At 41.8% G+C, this 13,765-nt stretch overlaps 1 protein-coding gene across 1 annotated transcript in view; it reads right to left on the reverse strand.

Annotated features, from left to right (window-relative positions):
• Positions 1 to 13,765, reverse strand: part of WIF1 (Wnt inhibitory factor 1) — a 34,175-nt gene that overhangs the window by 5,207 nt on the left and 15,203 nt on the right. Inside the window, exons 3-5 of the mRNA XM_015855600.3 lie at positions 8,677 to 8,785; positions 5,045 to 5,185; positions 1,528 to 1,623 (exon numbers count right to left, since the gene is read on the reverse strand). Coding sequence (XP_015711086.1) covers positions 1,528 to 1,623; positions 5,045 to 5,185; positions 8,677 to 8,785 — 346 coding nt within the window. The remainder of the gene's footprint in view (positions 1 to 1,527; positions 1,624 to 5,044; positions 5,186 to 8,676; positions 8,786 to 13,765) is intronic.

Consider the following 13,765-nt stretch of genomic DNA (forward strand, 5'->3'; position numbering starts at 1 on the left):
GCTCAGCATGCTGTCTCCTTAAGCTGCTTTTCCTACTGTTGAATCAATCAAGTCACCTTTGCAAAGTACTTTTGTTAGTGGTTACATCAAAACAGCTCTGTTATGTATCTGCCAATCTGTGTACAGCATAACTAAAACAGAAGATTGAGTCTGATTCCATAAGTAATTGCTTCTTGTACACTACATTTCCAAGCTGGGAATGGCAAAGTGTCTACCTTTACCCTCTGAATACATGAGGCCCCACTATACCAGTGCTCCCTGTAACTGCACTCTGGTGCTGAGCTGGTGCCTCAGCACTGCACAAAGGAGTGTTTATCCAGGGGATGTACTCAGAGGTGTTGGTAAATTAGTGGGGCTCCCAAGCAGACTCTATGATGAACCCTCCTTCTGCCACTGCATACCCGGCCATAAGCACAGCCCCCTGATTTAGTGGAAGGGAGCCACTAAAATCATTATTTTTAGTATATAAATTATTTTTATTAATTATTCTAACATAACCAAAGTGTCCTGAACACTTCCCCTGAACCTTTCCTGAGCCCTTGTACTCTCCCAAGGCTCCTCTGCAGTTATGGCCAGCCCATGAGGCTGACCGTGTCAGGGAGCAATGTTTCAGTTGGTGGCTGCCCACAACTGGTACAAGCAGCAAGGCTGGGTCCGTACTGATGGGTTCACCAGCTTTTGGACAAAGCCAGGCAGAAGTACAGGATCACCAGTGCTGTGAAGCTGTCATTGCTGGTGTGGTTTTGTTCCCTAAGACAAGCAACCAGCCTGGGCTCCTCCAGCTGGGAATTCAGGGGATTCAGCTTTAGAAGGCAGGAGAGTTTGTTAACACACAAACTGCCTGGAATCCAGGGAAGAAAACAGTCCCTGCTCTTCTGTATTTAACATTCTGGATGTAGTCAAAGTGCCTGGGAGCTGAGTGAAGGGTCATGTTGAAGTAGGATGCCCACAGGGCCCACCTTGTCTCAAGGAAAGCCTCTTGCTAGGGAAGGAGGGAGGAAGAGATAGGAAGAAGAGGAGCTTCTTCACCCAGCCACACCAATTTCCTGCACCCTCACACCTGGAAATGTTATTTGGAGGTATTAGTAATGGAAGGAAAAAAGAAACTCTTTCCTTCATCTTCCTGTCTTCTTTTTCAGTCTGCCTCCAAATTAAACTTTATCTCCATACCATAAACCAGTGCAGTACAGAAATCCCCGTGCTTGGTTTTCCATCTAGTTCTCATTAGCAGAGGAACTTTATTTAATCTTTTTGCCAGATGGATGCTCTGTGATTACAGACTCTAACTGTTGTGTCAGTCTTTGTTAAAAGCAATCCCTTAGAGATAAACCATCTTTCTTGTAAGCAGCTACATTTTCCATTGGAATATGCACCACGGCAGTAATTCACTTGGATGTGTAGGCTCAAAATAAAATACATGCGACTTTAGAATAGGCTGTTCATATTTTTAGGGGAGGCCACAGTACAGCAGCTACAGTTTTGTTGAGATTATGGTAAAGAGAGTTTAGAGGATTTTTTTTTCATTACCTTTCTCACAGTGAGGCCCATAGAATCCATCTGGACATTCACATACGTGTCTCTCATTGCAAAATCCTCCGTTTCTGCAGCCTCCTGGACACTCCGCTTCATAAAACACAATGACAGTCTTAATTGGCTGTTTCACACTTCAGCTGTCACTTATATTTTAGTAGGACCAATAGATTCCTTTGGTAAAACAATGACAGATATGCAAATGCTGGTAGTAGTAAAGTTCAGCTAAGACTTTCTTAAGAGAAATTATCTTTGTGTCAATCTCTACATACAAGTCTGAGCTCATGTGCAGGGCAGTGTGTGAAGTGCTGGATGCTAGACCACGCAAACCTTATTGCTCTGCGGTTTTGCTTTTGAATGGATGATGTGGATGCTTTGCACAGTCCAATGCTGACTTCTCTGCAAGGAATGAGCAGGAAGGCAGTGCAGGACCTGCATCACTGGTCAGACCTGCCCTTGGTCTGTGGGACCACTTTCAAATTTCAGAGCCTTAAGTTGACGCATTGCAACTTGCATTGCATTAATTACTACATCTGTTGCTACTGAGGTGACAAAGTGATGAAATCTGTTTTCAAATGAAAGAGTCAGCTTTGAGGCTAGATGAAAGGAGGCCAGAAAGGAAGATGAAAGCATTCCTGTGTAGTGATCCTGTATCATCATCCAACTCTTATTCACATCTCAACTATTGATCAAACACTGGTTAAAGTGTTTGGCAACACTGGTTGGATTACACAAGGATGAGAAATACATCTGTGTATGATCACCATCCTCAAAACACCGGAGCCCATCAAACAAGAGGCAAAACAAATTGAATCCAGTGGAATCTCACAAAAGCACTACTGCCAGGCAGCGGTTCCTTAAAAATGCCTTCCCAGGTCTCTCACAGGCAAGAAGGGAAGCAGAAGAGGCTGAAATGTGATATCACTTCTGATCAGTGGTACAAGTGCCACAAGGCAGCTTTACAGAGTAGGTACCTCCTCATATGGGTGCTATGCTGTGTGGCAGTATGAATGATAAGGTTAAAAATATCTGCGGTAGACCAACACTCAGACAGCAATCTTACTGCAACCTTCTCAACTCAGACTTGAAGGTCATCCATTAGACAGCAGCAGGCTGCAATATTGGCACCCTGCTTTTTTTTGCCTTAGGCCTAGCAGTGCTGTAAGTGTATGAGGCTGACAGCACTTGCCAGCATTATCCTTAATTCTTCTCCGTTGGCTTTTCACCTGCATCCACCAAGAAGTGTTGGCACTTACCACTCACAAGCTGTGTAGATGTACCATTGATTCATACAGTTTCCAAACTGAACAATACCTGAATTTAAATTCAAGCAGTTACAGCCTTTAAAATGCCCTCAATTAAAGTGACAAGGAATATCAGAATGTCCATAAATTCAAGTGGTTCAAGTTGCCTAAGACATTTTCACAGCTCACAAAGAATCTTCAAACTAACTCCTATTAATGTAAAGGGAAACATAATATTGGATTTGAATAGATTTGAATGGTTTTTCCTCCTTTGTTAGGTGACATATCCTTTAGATCTATTCACAAACATTCTTGAAAACTTGTCTAATAGCTGATCAGAGCCACAGGAGGCTATGGCATCTCAGGCTATGTGCAGTATTGCTTTCCTACCACACTCATGGAATATTTCTCTACCAACTAAAATACAAAGGGTAACAACAAGACTAAGAAAGAGGTATGAAAATCTGAGGTACCAGGCAGGGGGCAGGATGTTGTGTGCAAACAAAGGAAGGAGAGAGGATAAAATCTGTGATTTTAAAATGCTTTTCTACCTAAAAACACAGATACACTAGGGAAAAAAAAAAAGTGCTACTTTAAAAATGAAGCTGTGTGCAGTGGGAGTAATAGCAGGAAAGGCACTTTTGTCTCATTTGTTTTAACAGTATACTCTAGGACTTATTGGAAATGTTTCTCTTGTAGCCAAACGCAGAGCTGCTATTCATTACAGAAAATACATGCTTAAATGCATGCCATTTCAAACAGAAAAATAAGAAAACACAATTTTTTGTGTGGTCACCTCTTGGCCACAACAAAGCCTCTCTACTGCCACAAAATCGTTCCCTCATTCTGCTCACTTCCTCTGGTGGGGGCCCCTCTGGCTGCCCACAAGAGACTGGAAACAGCGACCCGGGGCCCAGGCAGGAGGAATCCAAGCTGTTCACCACAAGCAGCATCTCTCCAAGGAAGGAAACCCACCCTACACTAATACAGACCAGTGAGGACATCGTCATCCTTCTCAGTGTGTGTACCTCCAAGTGTCGTGGAGTGCTCCCCACTGGACAGAGGGCAGCAGTGGGTGCCACCCCTATAGGCACTGGCAGAGGTAGGTGTGAAGGCTCCTCCTCTGCCCACATATAGTATATGGAATGTCATCCTCCTTTCTCTCACCTGCTTCAGGACTGGGCCACTCATTACCCTCAGCTTTCCTGAGTTATATACTGCAATACTTTTAAGTTTTTAAGCATTTTTCACATCAAAACAATAATAGCAATATTAACAAAAGGTGTAAAATCCAAAGCTTGGACAAATGCAGTAAAGAAATTGAGTTTGGAGCCCTTCCAGTCCAAGATACATTTTTCCACAATATAGATCCATAACCGCTGTCCAGATTAATTGACTCCAATGTTATTTCCAAAGTTTATCAAGTTCAGCATCTTTGAACTGAATGGAAAGTGAAAAGGTATGAAATGCTCTGTGTTGTGTTTATGTCAGATACAACTTTGTGCACACGATCTAATCGATTTTACTTCCAATCAGCCTCCATTTTTCTTCCTATTCTTCTTCCCACATCTTCTCCCCTTTTTCCCAGGCTAACTGGGAGCAGCAAGGCTTCAAAGCAGGCAGAAAGTTGGCCATTTATTTAGGTGTTGTGCGGGTTCAAAGAACAAACAGCTCCTGCTGCTGCTCTTTGAAGCCACCCTACAGCCAGTGTGGAGAAGAAAGTGAGGGACTGGGAACTGACATTTAATAGAAGAAGAATAAAAACCTTTCTCCCTGTACATCATGGGTTGATTAACTTGGTATGTGCAAGTTCAGACGTAAAGAACTGTTGAACCATGACACCAAACAGTGTTAAGTGAACGCGAAGTCCACACTATGGATCACAGAACTCAGTTCTCTAAATTATGGTCATTTCTGAAAACACGAGCCTAGGCATGTTAGACATTGTAGTTCCTCTCCTCCAAATGCTTCAAATCATTTGTTCACATTTGCTTCTCATAGGATGTATTTCTATCAACATCCCTGAAACGATGAGATGTGAACAGGAGGAGTAATGCCTCCAACCCAGTCTGCTAAGGGAAGAAATAGCTTAGTAAACACACTGAAAACAAGCAGCAAATGTAAACGGGCAGCAAATCTACAAAGAGAGACTGAACATCCCGGAGTTCAAAGCCTTTGCTTCACATTGTGTGACCACAATATTCTGTAGCCATTATCCCTAAGGAAACAGAAGATAGTTAGGTGACCCAGTCTGACAGTTTTGTCATTACCTTGCTGACAGGTTTTAAAGAAGATGGCGTTCTGAGGGGTCTGGAGGATGATATTGCCTTCTGCGTTCATTATGATCACATTCACTTCGAATGCAGCCACTCCATCTTGTTTTCCAAGGCAAGGAAACCCAACCTGAACCACTTAAAGGAGAACAATAACAATAATATTTTGTGTTTACTTGCATATAGATGAAGGTACACATAGGAATACTAAAAATAAAGATAATAATTATTTACGTTTAGGCCTTAGAGTAACACCACTGATGAAGAGGTGCAGCACAGAGTTATGCAGGTCGCCGTACTCTTAGACATCTGAAGCACAGGAGGTGAGCCTGGGTTCCCTGACTGACACAGCCCCAGTGTCGGCAGCACAGACAGGGATCTTAACAAACACACTTCTGTCAGCAGACAGCAATTACCCACATGGAGGTATAGGAGAATATGGTTTTCAAAATCTCCAAAGGGACCTGGAAGCCTACATTTAATTTTCTAGGCTGCCTCGATCCTTCTGAATCTCACTTTCATGGGCTCTCAGGTGGCTTTTGCAAAGAGATCACACACATTTTGGAGAAATACTTGCTTCAGGTATATATTATGCTGCCTGGGATCTTGCAGTTAAGACTTAAATAAAACCCTGATTTAATCAAAACTTCCCCCATAAAGTGCCAGCAAGGCAGTACAGTCAAGTAAGACCATGGGCTCAAATATTTACGCAAATTACAGAGTCCCATTGCTGTGACAGAACGCGTTATGTGTGGTAATATTTGGAGATTGCCTTTCCAGGAAAAGTATTCAAACACTTCTGAACTACAAAGAGTCCAAGTAAATAATTACGGCCAGTAAATTTGGAGTATTTTAATGAGGAAGTGGGCAGAGAGCTCAGAGTTCTGGAATGCTCCTCTGTGATGGTCTCATGTGATCCCACGTAATCTTCAGATGAGATGATTGTCTCTTTTCTTCAAAATTGGCTCTTCCTAGCTCCTTCATAAATTAGATCCAGTAAATAGTAATTGTTTATCCATCTCTTCTGAAGCTGGCCTGTGATTCTGGAACAAAATATTGACCTAACAGCCTTACATTTGGTTTGTTTTAAATTGCTTGTTATTAAAAGTGTTGCAAGTCATAATTGGGCAATTTTCATTATTTTCTGCCTTGATATAATACAGAATAATTTATTGCTGAAACACATTCTGCTCCTGTTAAGTTCTGTTGCAGTTTTCATAATAAAACAATTGAATTATTGAGGCACTTTTACATCAGTTTTTTAAAAGACATTTACAAAAAAGCATGTAACCATGTGGTAGGAAGAAAACTCTTACGGCAAATAAAAAGAAGTTTAAATGATTCTTAAACTGTAGTAACCTTCTTACAACTCAAGTGCAGGAATTAATGTAGTGCATATATGAGGCTGTGTGTGACTTAGCTGAACAAACTGCTGTGGGGAGGAAGATGTGGCAGAAATGTAATGATGGCACTGTAGCAGTTCCTAGACTTCACTGCATCATTAGCAAGCTCCATCACTGTTGAGTGAGCAGAGATGTTGCTGCACCTGAATAAGACATCAGATATGCCAGCCCTTGTGGAGCCACCTTGGCACCAGCATGCACTGGGGTGGTGTTCACAGCTCATCACTGCCACCATCCACAACATCAGACTTGGGTCTGAACTTAGAATCATAGAATCCTTAGAATTGGAAGGGACCTTTAAATGTCACCTTGTCCAGCTGCCCTGCAATCAACAGGGACATGTACAGCTATGTCAGGTTGTCCAGGGCCTGATACAACTTCACCCTGAAAATCATTAGGGACGAGGCATCCACCACATCTCTGGGCAATCTCTTCCAGTGCCTCACCACTCTCACTGTCAAAGACCTTTTCCTTATATCCAACTTAAATCTAAGCTTGAAGCCATTTCCCCTTGTTCTGTCACCACAGACTCTGCTGAAGAATCTGTCCCCTCTTTCCTGTAGCTCCCCTTAGATACTGAAAAGCCGCTACCACAGAGACTTCTCCAGGCTGAGAACTCCAACTTTCTCAGCCTGTCCTCATAGGAGAGGTGCTCCATCCCTTGGATCATTTTTGTGGTCTTCCTCTGGATGCACTCCAGCAGGTCTATGTCCCTCCCATACCTATAGTACTCCAGATGTGCTCCAGAGGGGCAGGATCACTTCCCTCAACCTGCTGGCCATGCTTCTTTTTATGCAGCTTAGGATACAGTTGGCTTTCTGGGCTGTGAGGGCGCACTGTCATCTCATGTCCAGTTTGCCATCCACCAGTACCCCCAGGTCTCTTTTGACTGGGCAATACTCAATCCTTTCATTCCCCAGTTTGTACTGGTAGTGGGGGTTGCCTTGACCCAGCATTTGGATTTGTTGAACCTCATGAGGTTCACCTGGGCCCACTGCTCAATCCTGTCTAGGTCCCTCAGGATGGCATCTCATTCCTCAGGTGTGTCAACTGCACCACACAGCTTCCTTAAAGATCTGCCAGCTCTGCTCGACACCCTTGCCCATGAGGACAGCTTCCCAGGATGAGTTTCAAAAAGACATCAGTAAGCCACCAAGCAGAAGCTAGTCAGGGATGAAGGTAAACAGAACTATCACATATATATGCTTTCTTTTTGCTCTTCAAAAAATCTGCTCATAGCTCTATTGGACGTATAACGAAACATGGACTAGATAGTCCCTAGAGCACTAAAGCCATCCTCAATGATGGTAGGAAAATATCCAAAAGCAACTTTGAGAGACCACTGATTTTGACAGGAACACTTGGTTCAACCACCTCTCAGTAAAATATCTACCTGTTTTAACTCCTCATCTTGCTTCCCACTCCCATGTCTAATATAGCTGTCTTCCCTCTGTTATATTCCTTCTGTTATCTTTACTGTATTCTCTTGGGTTGAGATAGGTTTGCAATAAATGTCTCACTACTGTTTGATTTAATTTGTTATTAAATAAAAGAAATAAAATTAATTTGTTATTAAATAAAAGAAGAGAGGAGAGGAGAGGAGAGGAGAGGAGAGGAGAGGAGAGGAGAGGAGAGGAGAGGAGAGGAGAGGAGAGGAGAGGAGAGGAGAGGAGAGGAGAGGAGAGGAGAGGAGAGGAGAGGAGAGCTGATCAGCTTCTGCTGTAGATCTGAAAGCTCCAGTGGATAGCTGAGAATGCACAGCCAAGGGGAAAATGGTAAATGATAAGATCCTAAACCAGAGCTTCTGTTTTTGAGCCCGAATGCCTGAGAACAGCAGCTGATGCCAACTTAAAGTAAAATGCCTGCAAACTGAAGCCTCTGAGAAGCAGAATAATTGGATAACTATTCCTTACAGCAATCAAAGATTTTGTTCTCCAGTAGTTGCACAACTTAACCAATAATAAAGTTTTATGTACGTGAATGTTATGCAACGATTTTTGCACAATTCTCTGCTGATTTCTCTACAGATAAAAGCTTCATGTGACTTGGCTCAGACAAAACAGATTGCTCTAGTCAGGCAAGGCACTCACAAACCGTTCAGTGTCAAGCGCCATGCAAGCACTTTTTTAGCAGTAAGGCTCAAAACTGCAGTTCAAGACATATAGATTTTGCTGGATGTGTGATGTTTTGTAAAGGAATTCAATTTATAACATCAACAGCACAAACCTGATGGTTTATGAGGAACCATTCCAAGCAGGGGTATATTTACAGTTGGATCAGCCATGATGCCTTTATCCAAAGAGCGCAAGGACAGGAATTCGTAGAAGTACTCAGCCTGTGAGAAAATATATCAGAAGTTGCTATGTATTTTAAATGCATTCATGTAAGCAAACTATTTTGCATAAGCTACAGCAAAAAATTACTGCTTTTTATTATGCCATTCACAGGCACTTTCCATTACTTCCCTGATCACTTACCTAAGCATAATTTTGGGATAATTTCTTCTTGTTTCAGGAATTGCAAATGACCATACAGTAAACAGCATACTTGTATAAGAGGAAGGAAAAAACCATGCATACAGAGAACTGAGGTTATATAGAGAATATGTTTTTTACAGCCTTCACTTTTTATCTGACCAGGAAAAAAAAATTATGAACAGTGGACTACTAAGAATTAGCTGCTTTTCTGGGCAGAACTGACTGGTGAGCCTGGAAAACTTGCCTGCACCTTGAACACACCTTAAAGGACATGTCCACAAGCATGATGCAACTATGGTGTGAGAATATCCAAACTTGCCTTTTGCGGATCTGCACAACACAGTGCATTGCCCTGGGGGAATAGTTGGTGCCGAGAGATGAATGTGATGTTGCAGAAGTGCCGTGCTGGAGCACATACATTGCTTACAGCTACAGCACTGTTCAGTCTCACCTCTTTCGGTTGTTCCAAGGGTGGAGCTGAGAGCTCTCCTACAGAACAGGCTGTGTGTCACTTGATATTAAACCTGACATACACAATTTCTTTTGGCTATCCCCAATAGTTGTTGGCATGATTGAAAGCTACTTCCCACCACCTTCACATTACTATATGCACCTGTGCAATTGAACAAATTGTAGACCTTGCTACCTCCTTCCATGGGAGCCCAGCCACTCTGTTGAGTCACCTGCTCAGCATTTCTTCAGATTTGATGCAAAGCAGGAATCCTCTTGTCTAATGCCATGTGCCTGCAGCATACATAGACGCACACACCATGTACATCTGAGACACATGCACCTTAGCAAGCCACTGCTGTTAATGGACACAGGAGGACAGGTTGCTTGATCTCAAGATCTTCTCATTTCAGATCAGCCTCAGCCTTTCTGTGATTCCGTACTAACTTGAGCAGAAGCTCTAACAGCATGTGAGAGACCAGAGCCCTGTAGCTTTTGGGGCCACCAGCAAAGCTTTGAAAAAACTGATAGAAAGGTTGTGGTGGAATTCCTCATCAGCCCGGGCAGCATGTCCACTTACTCTGTGGAGACAGCAAAATGACCTCAGGCTGTGGGGGCTGTGCTTTGCCCAAGGGTTATTACGTAGGCATGGAGGCCTCAGAGGAGGCCTCACCAAACAACAGCAGGGAAGGAAGCCATGGAAGTTGTTGAGGGTGGCTTAAACACATGAAGCATATGTGGGAGAGACGGGACATGGAGAGAAGTAGTAAAATAGGAGATGAAAATTGAAGTCTGGAGTAATATTTAAAAGGCTGCATTTAATTAAAGAATTTTTTTTTTCCAATACAATACACCATGCCAAAATACGAAAACAAGCCATAAAGTCTTAGATTATGAACATTTTTGTTTTCAAATAAAACTTTGGTTCAGAAAAATAATTATATGTCTCCACACATCTATAGAATACTATAGTGACTGAGTCAATGCTGCACTGTCTGTTTCTCATTGGTTAGCTTTGATGTTTGGTTGTATCTAAACCAGGTCATAATGGGCTGGGATATTAAAACATTATGTTCTTACTATTCTAGTAAACAACAACTGGTAACTAAACCAAATAGCTCCGTTCCCATATTTCCACTCTAGCCAGGCTGCTGTAGCAGGTCAGTTTGTGAGCCAAAATCCTGATGTGTAGAGAATGGTCTGGAATTTTATTTTCTGTAATTAAATGATGCCTAAGGACAAAGACAAAAAGAAAGTTAGGTGTGGGAAAGGCAACCAATCGTGCCATGAGTCACAGCCATTACTGCCTTTCAAGGAAGGAATTCTTTTAACCAGGACAGAGGTGCAGCAGAGATTAACGCCCAAGGCTGGAGGTAAGTTCTGCTCACACATTAAAAAGATGGGAAGAGATGTTGCACAAGCAATAGGCTTCTCAGGAGGAAAACCAGTCTGACTATATCTGCTCTCACCCTTTCTGTGCACCTGCTTAGTTTACAAATACTGACCTTCTTGACATGGTGCTATCAAATAAGCCATGGAACACTGCAAGTAGACCCAGCTAGTATGATTATGAAGTTATGAAACCACATGATACAGAGTGCATTTGCAAATCACATGTGCTGTATACTTTGGTCAAAATTTAACTTAAAAAATACTACACAAAATCAGCCTACAGTCTGCACAGTGAAGGAGAGTAGTTCAGCTCTTCAAACCTGTCAATCCGAGGTTTGTCTACCAGTTTTGGAGCAATCTGTCTTGACACAATCTCCATATCTAGTCTCCAGTATTGTCCTGGTGTAATCTGAGTTGATTGCCAATTAACTTGCATTAATCAGCATGACTGAAAAGCAAACAACACGTCCTCAGTAAATATTTAGCATGCTTCAGCCTAGCATGAAATTTAATCATGAAGTTTAATTGAAGAGATAGGCCTGAGCAATTAAAATCTGGACATCTGGGTATTGTATAGTGACTACCACAATTCATACTGTAAGAGGTCATTGTGAATGACCTGGTAGTGCAAACAGAACTTCTTTGGATATTGCTGAGAAATAATGGGAGAAAAAAAACCACAATATAGAATCTGTTTTCCTTCATAGAAACATTCTTGTGACTTTGCGTCTGAAGCCAGTCTATGTACTGTCTGGCATTTGAGGGTCAAAATCTGGTACTGAGGCTAAATCTTAAAGAAATGGTGTTGTAAGAGGTGATGGAGGAAACTGGGTTTGCAATAAAGTGTTGATCTTTGACACAAATGGGAAAGATTTTGGTTTTGACTTGACTTCAGCACGCACCCAAGGAAGAATAATCCTTCCCTATGTGTGAATGCTTTGTATGGGACCCTTAGAATGGGTGGGAGATGCTCTGCAGACCCCACATGTGCCATCTGGTGACTTGGTGCCTCCAGAAGCAGGAGCCACACATGGCCACCCCACAACCGCTCCCCATGTGGGCAAAACCCTCAGCAAAGGGAGGAAATTTCATTTTAGGCAAATAATTCCAAGGTTGGGATTAACTTTTATGGACTTTCAGTGGACGCTTCCTATAAATCAGAGGAATCTAAAAGGTTATAAAAATAACGAAGCCCTCTAACAAGTACTGTAGTGAACATCTGTCAGTAGTTTGGTTTTACACTTAAAATTCCTACAGAACTCATTTCTTCAGGGCAAGATCCCTACTGCATTATAATTTTCTCATCACTTAAATGCCATGTTGTGCCTACTTTGTTTTTGTTTCACATTTAATCAAAGCATTTGCAGGAATGTGCTTTATGTTTTCTTCATTTTACATGAAAGTTGCAGGATTAGATGTAATGGTTGTACATTAAAGTGAACATTAAAGTAGCTTAAACTGCTGTATGTCACTGCTCCAGAGCCTAATGAAATCTGCTGCCTTTCTAACAAAGAAAATAGAAGGTGTGTTAGCTTTGCAAGTAGAGGTAAGAAATGAACTGTATTTCCTTCTCATTATTTTAAAGAGATAGTTGCTGACATTCCATTCTGCTGTCAATTAAACTGCAAACATACCATAATGCCAATTTTCTTCATTTAAGAAAAGGAACTCATCAAAAGAAGTTGCTTCTTATCCCAGATCCATAGATATTTCTGGCTATGCACATCTTAGAAGATTCTAGCATGTATTATACATAGCAGATGCTCACAGCTGTGCATGCCATATATAAAATAGCAGAGTGAGGCAACGTATGTGTTTGCTAGGTGTTTACAGCATGGACCATTGCATCTCCAAGATAGTAACTGCATTAGGTCAGAGAAGTGCATCTTCTGTGTTCCAAGATGAAACACGAAGCAAATTAGATGAATTTCAGCAGAGGAGAGGCTCTAGCTGTACTGTGCATATGGGGTTATTGAAGAAATTTGGCCACAGTTATGAGTATGTCGTCAGCACATTTTGTTATTGCAGTACAGTCTAGACGCTGCTGTAATGAACAACATAATGATCCTCCTTAGACAGCAAATAAACTATCTGCCTACAAGGTTTTGTTTTTCTTCCAGAGGAGGCAGCTTGGCCTTACCTGCTACGTTGTCCCCTCCTGGAATAAGGAACAGAAGCAGTAGGATTAACAAAAAGTGAGATGCGCACAAAAGAAGGAAAATGAGATATTTTTGTTTTTCTAAAGAAGCACCCAAACTAGAATTCAATAAAATATCTCAAAGAAAAGTACAGTATGTTACAGTGTTAATTAGACACCGATGTACTGAAGTGTGCAGGTCTGCAAAGTCTATCTGCGTCTTCATTCGCGTTAAGAAAACAGGAGAACTGAGGGAAGTCCGTGCATGAGGACGAAGACTTTTTTAACAGTGGAGCGAACATGCAACTTCCAACAATCATCACTTGTGGTTGTAATAGTTTTCACAAGAAGAATGGTACAAAAGTGGTAGAGTCACCATCCTTGAAGGTGTTTAAGGAAAGGGTAGATGTAGTATTTAGGGACATGATTTAGTGGGCAATTTCGGTGGTATGTAGGCAGTTAGACTAGATGATCTTAGGAGGTCCAACCTCTGTTATACTATGATTCTAAAACCTCTCAGATTTTGTCTATGGAATGTTTAACTGGTGTTTAATGTCTTCTGTGGCACATCATTGTGGATGGCAGATCAGACCCTTGAACAGAATGATTTAGAAAGCTGGAAAATAAATGTTACCTGATCATTACCAAAAGGAGCTCCAAAGTTTGGAAGATGATGTCATGGGGTTCCAAGAATACTCTGTACAGAAGAGATGGACAGAAATCTTTGCAGAACGTATTAGATGTTCCTCCAAAAAATGAAGCAAGAATTTCTTCAAAGTGAACTAATACAAAGCTTGATGAGGGCACACAGTAACAGATTTAGATTACGTTTAGCAATTAGGCTTCTGGCAGTTGCCTA

Source organism: Coturnix japonica, chromosome 1, assembly GCF_054131305.1.
Source record: "Coturnix japonica strain WE chromosome 1, WE-NBRP24, whole genome shotgun sequence".
NCBI classification, from domain to species: domain Eukaryota; kingdom Metazoa; phylum Chordata; class Aves; order Galliformes; family Phasianidae; genus Coturnix; species Coturnix japonica.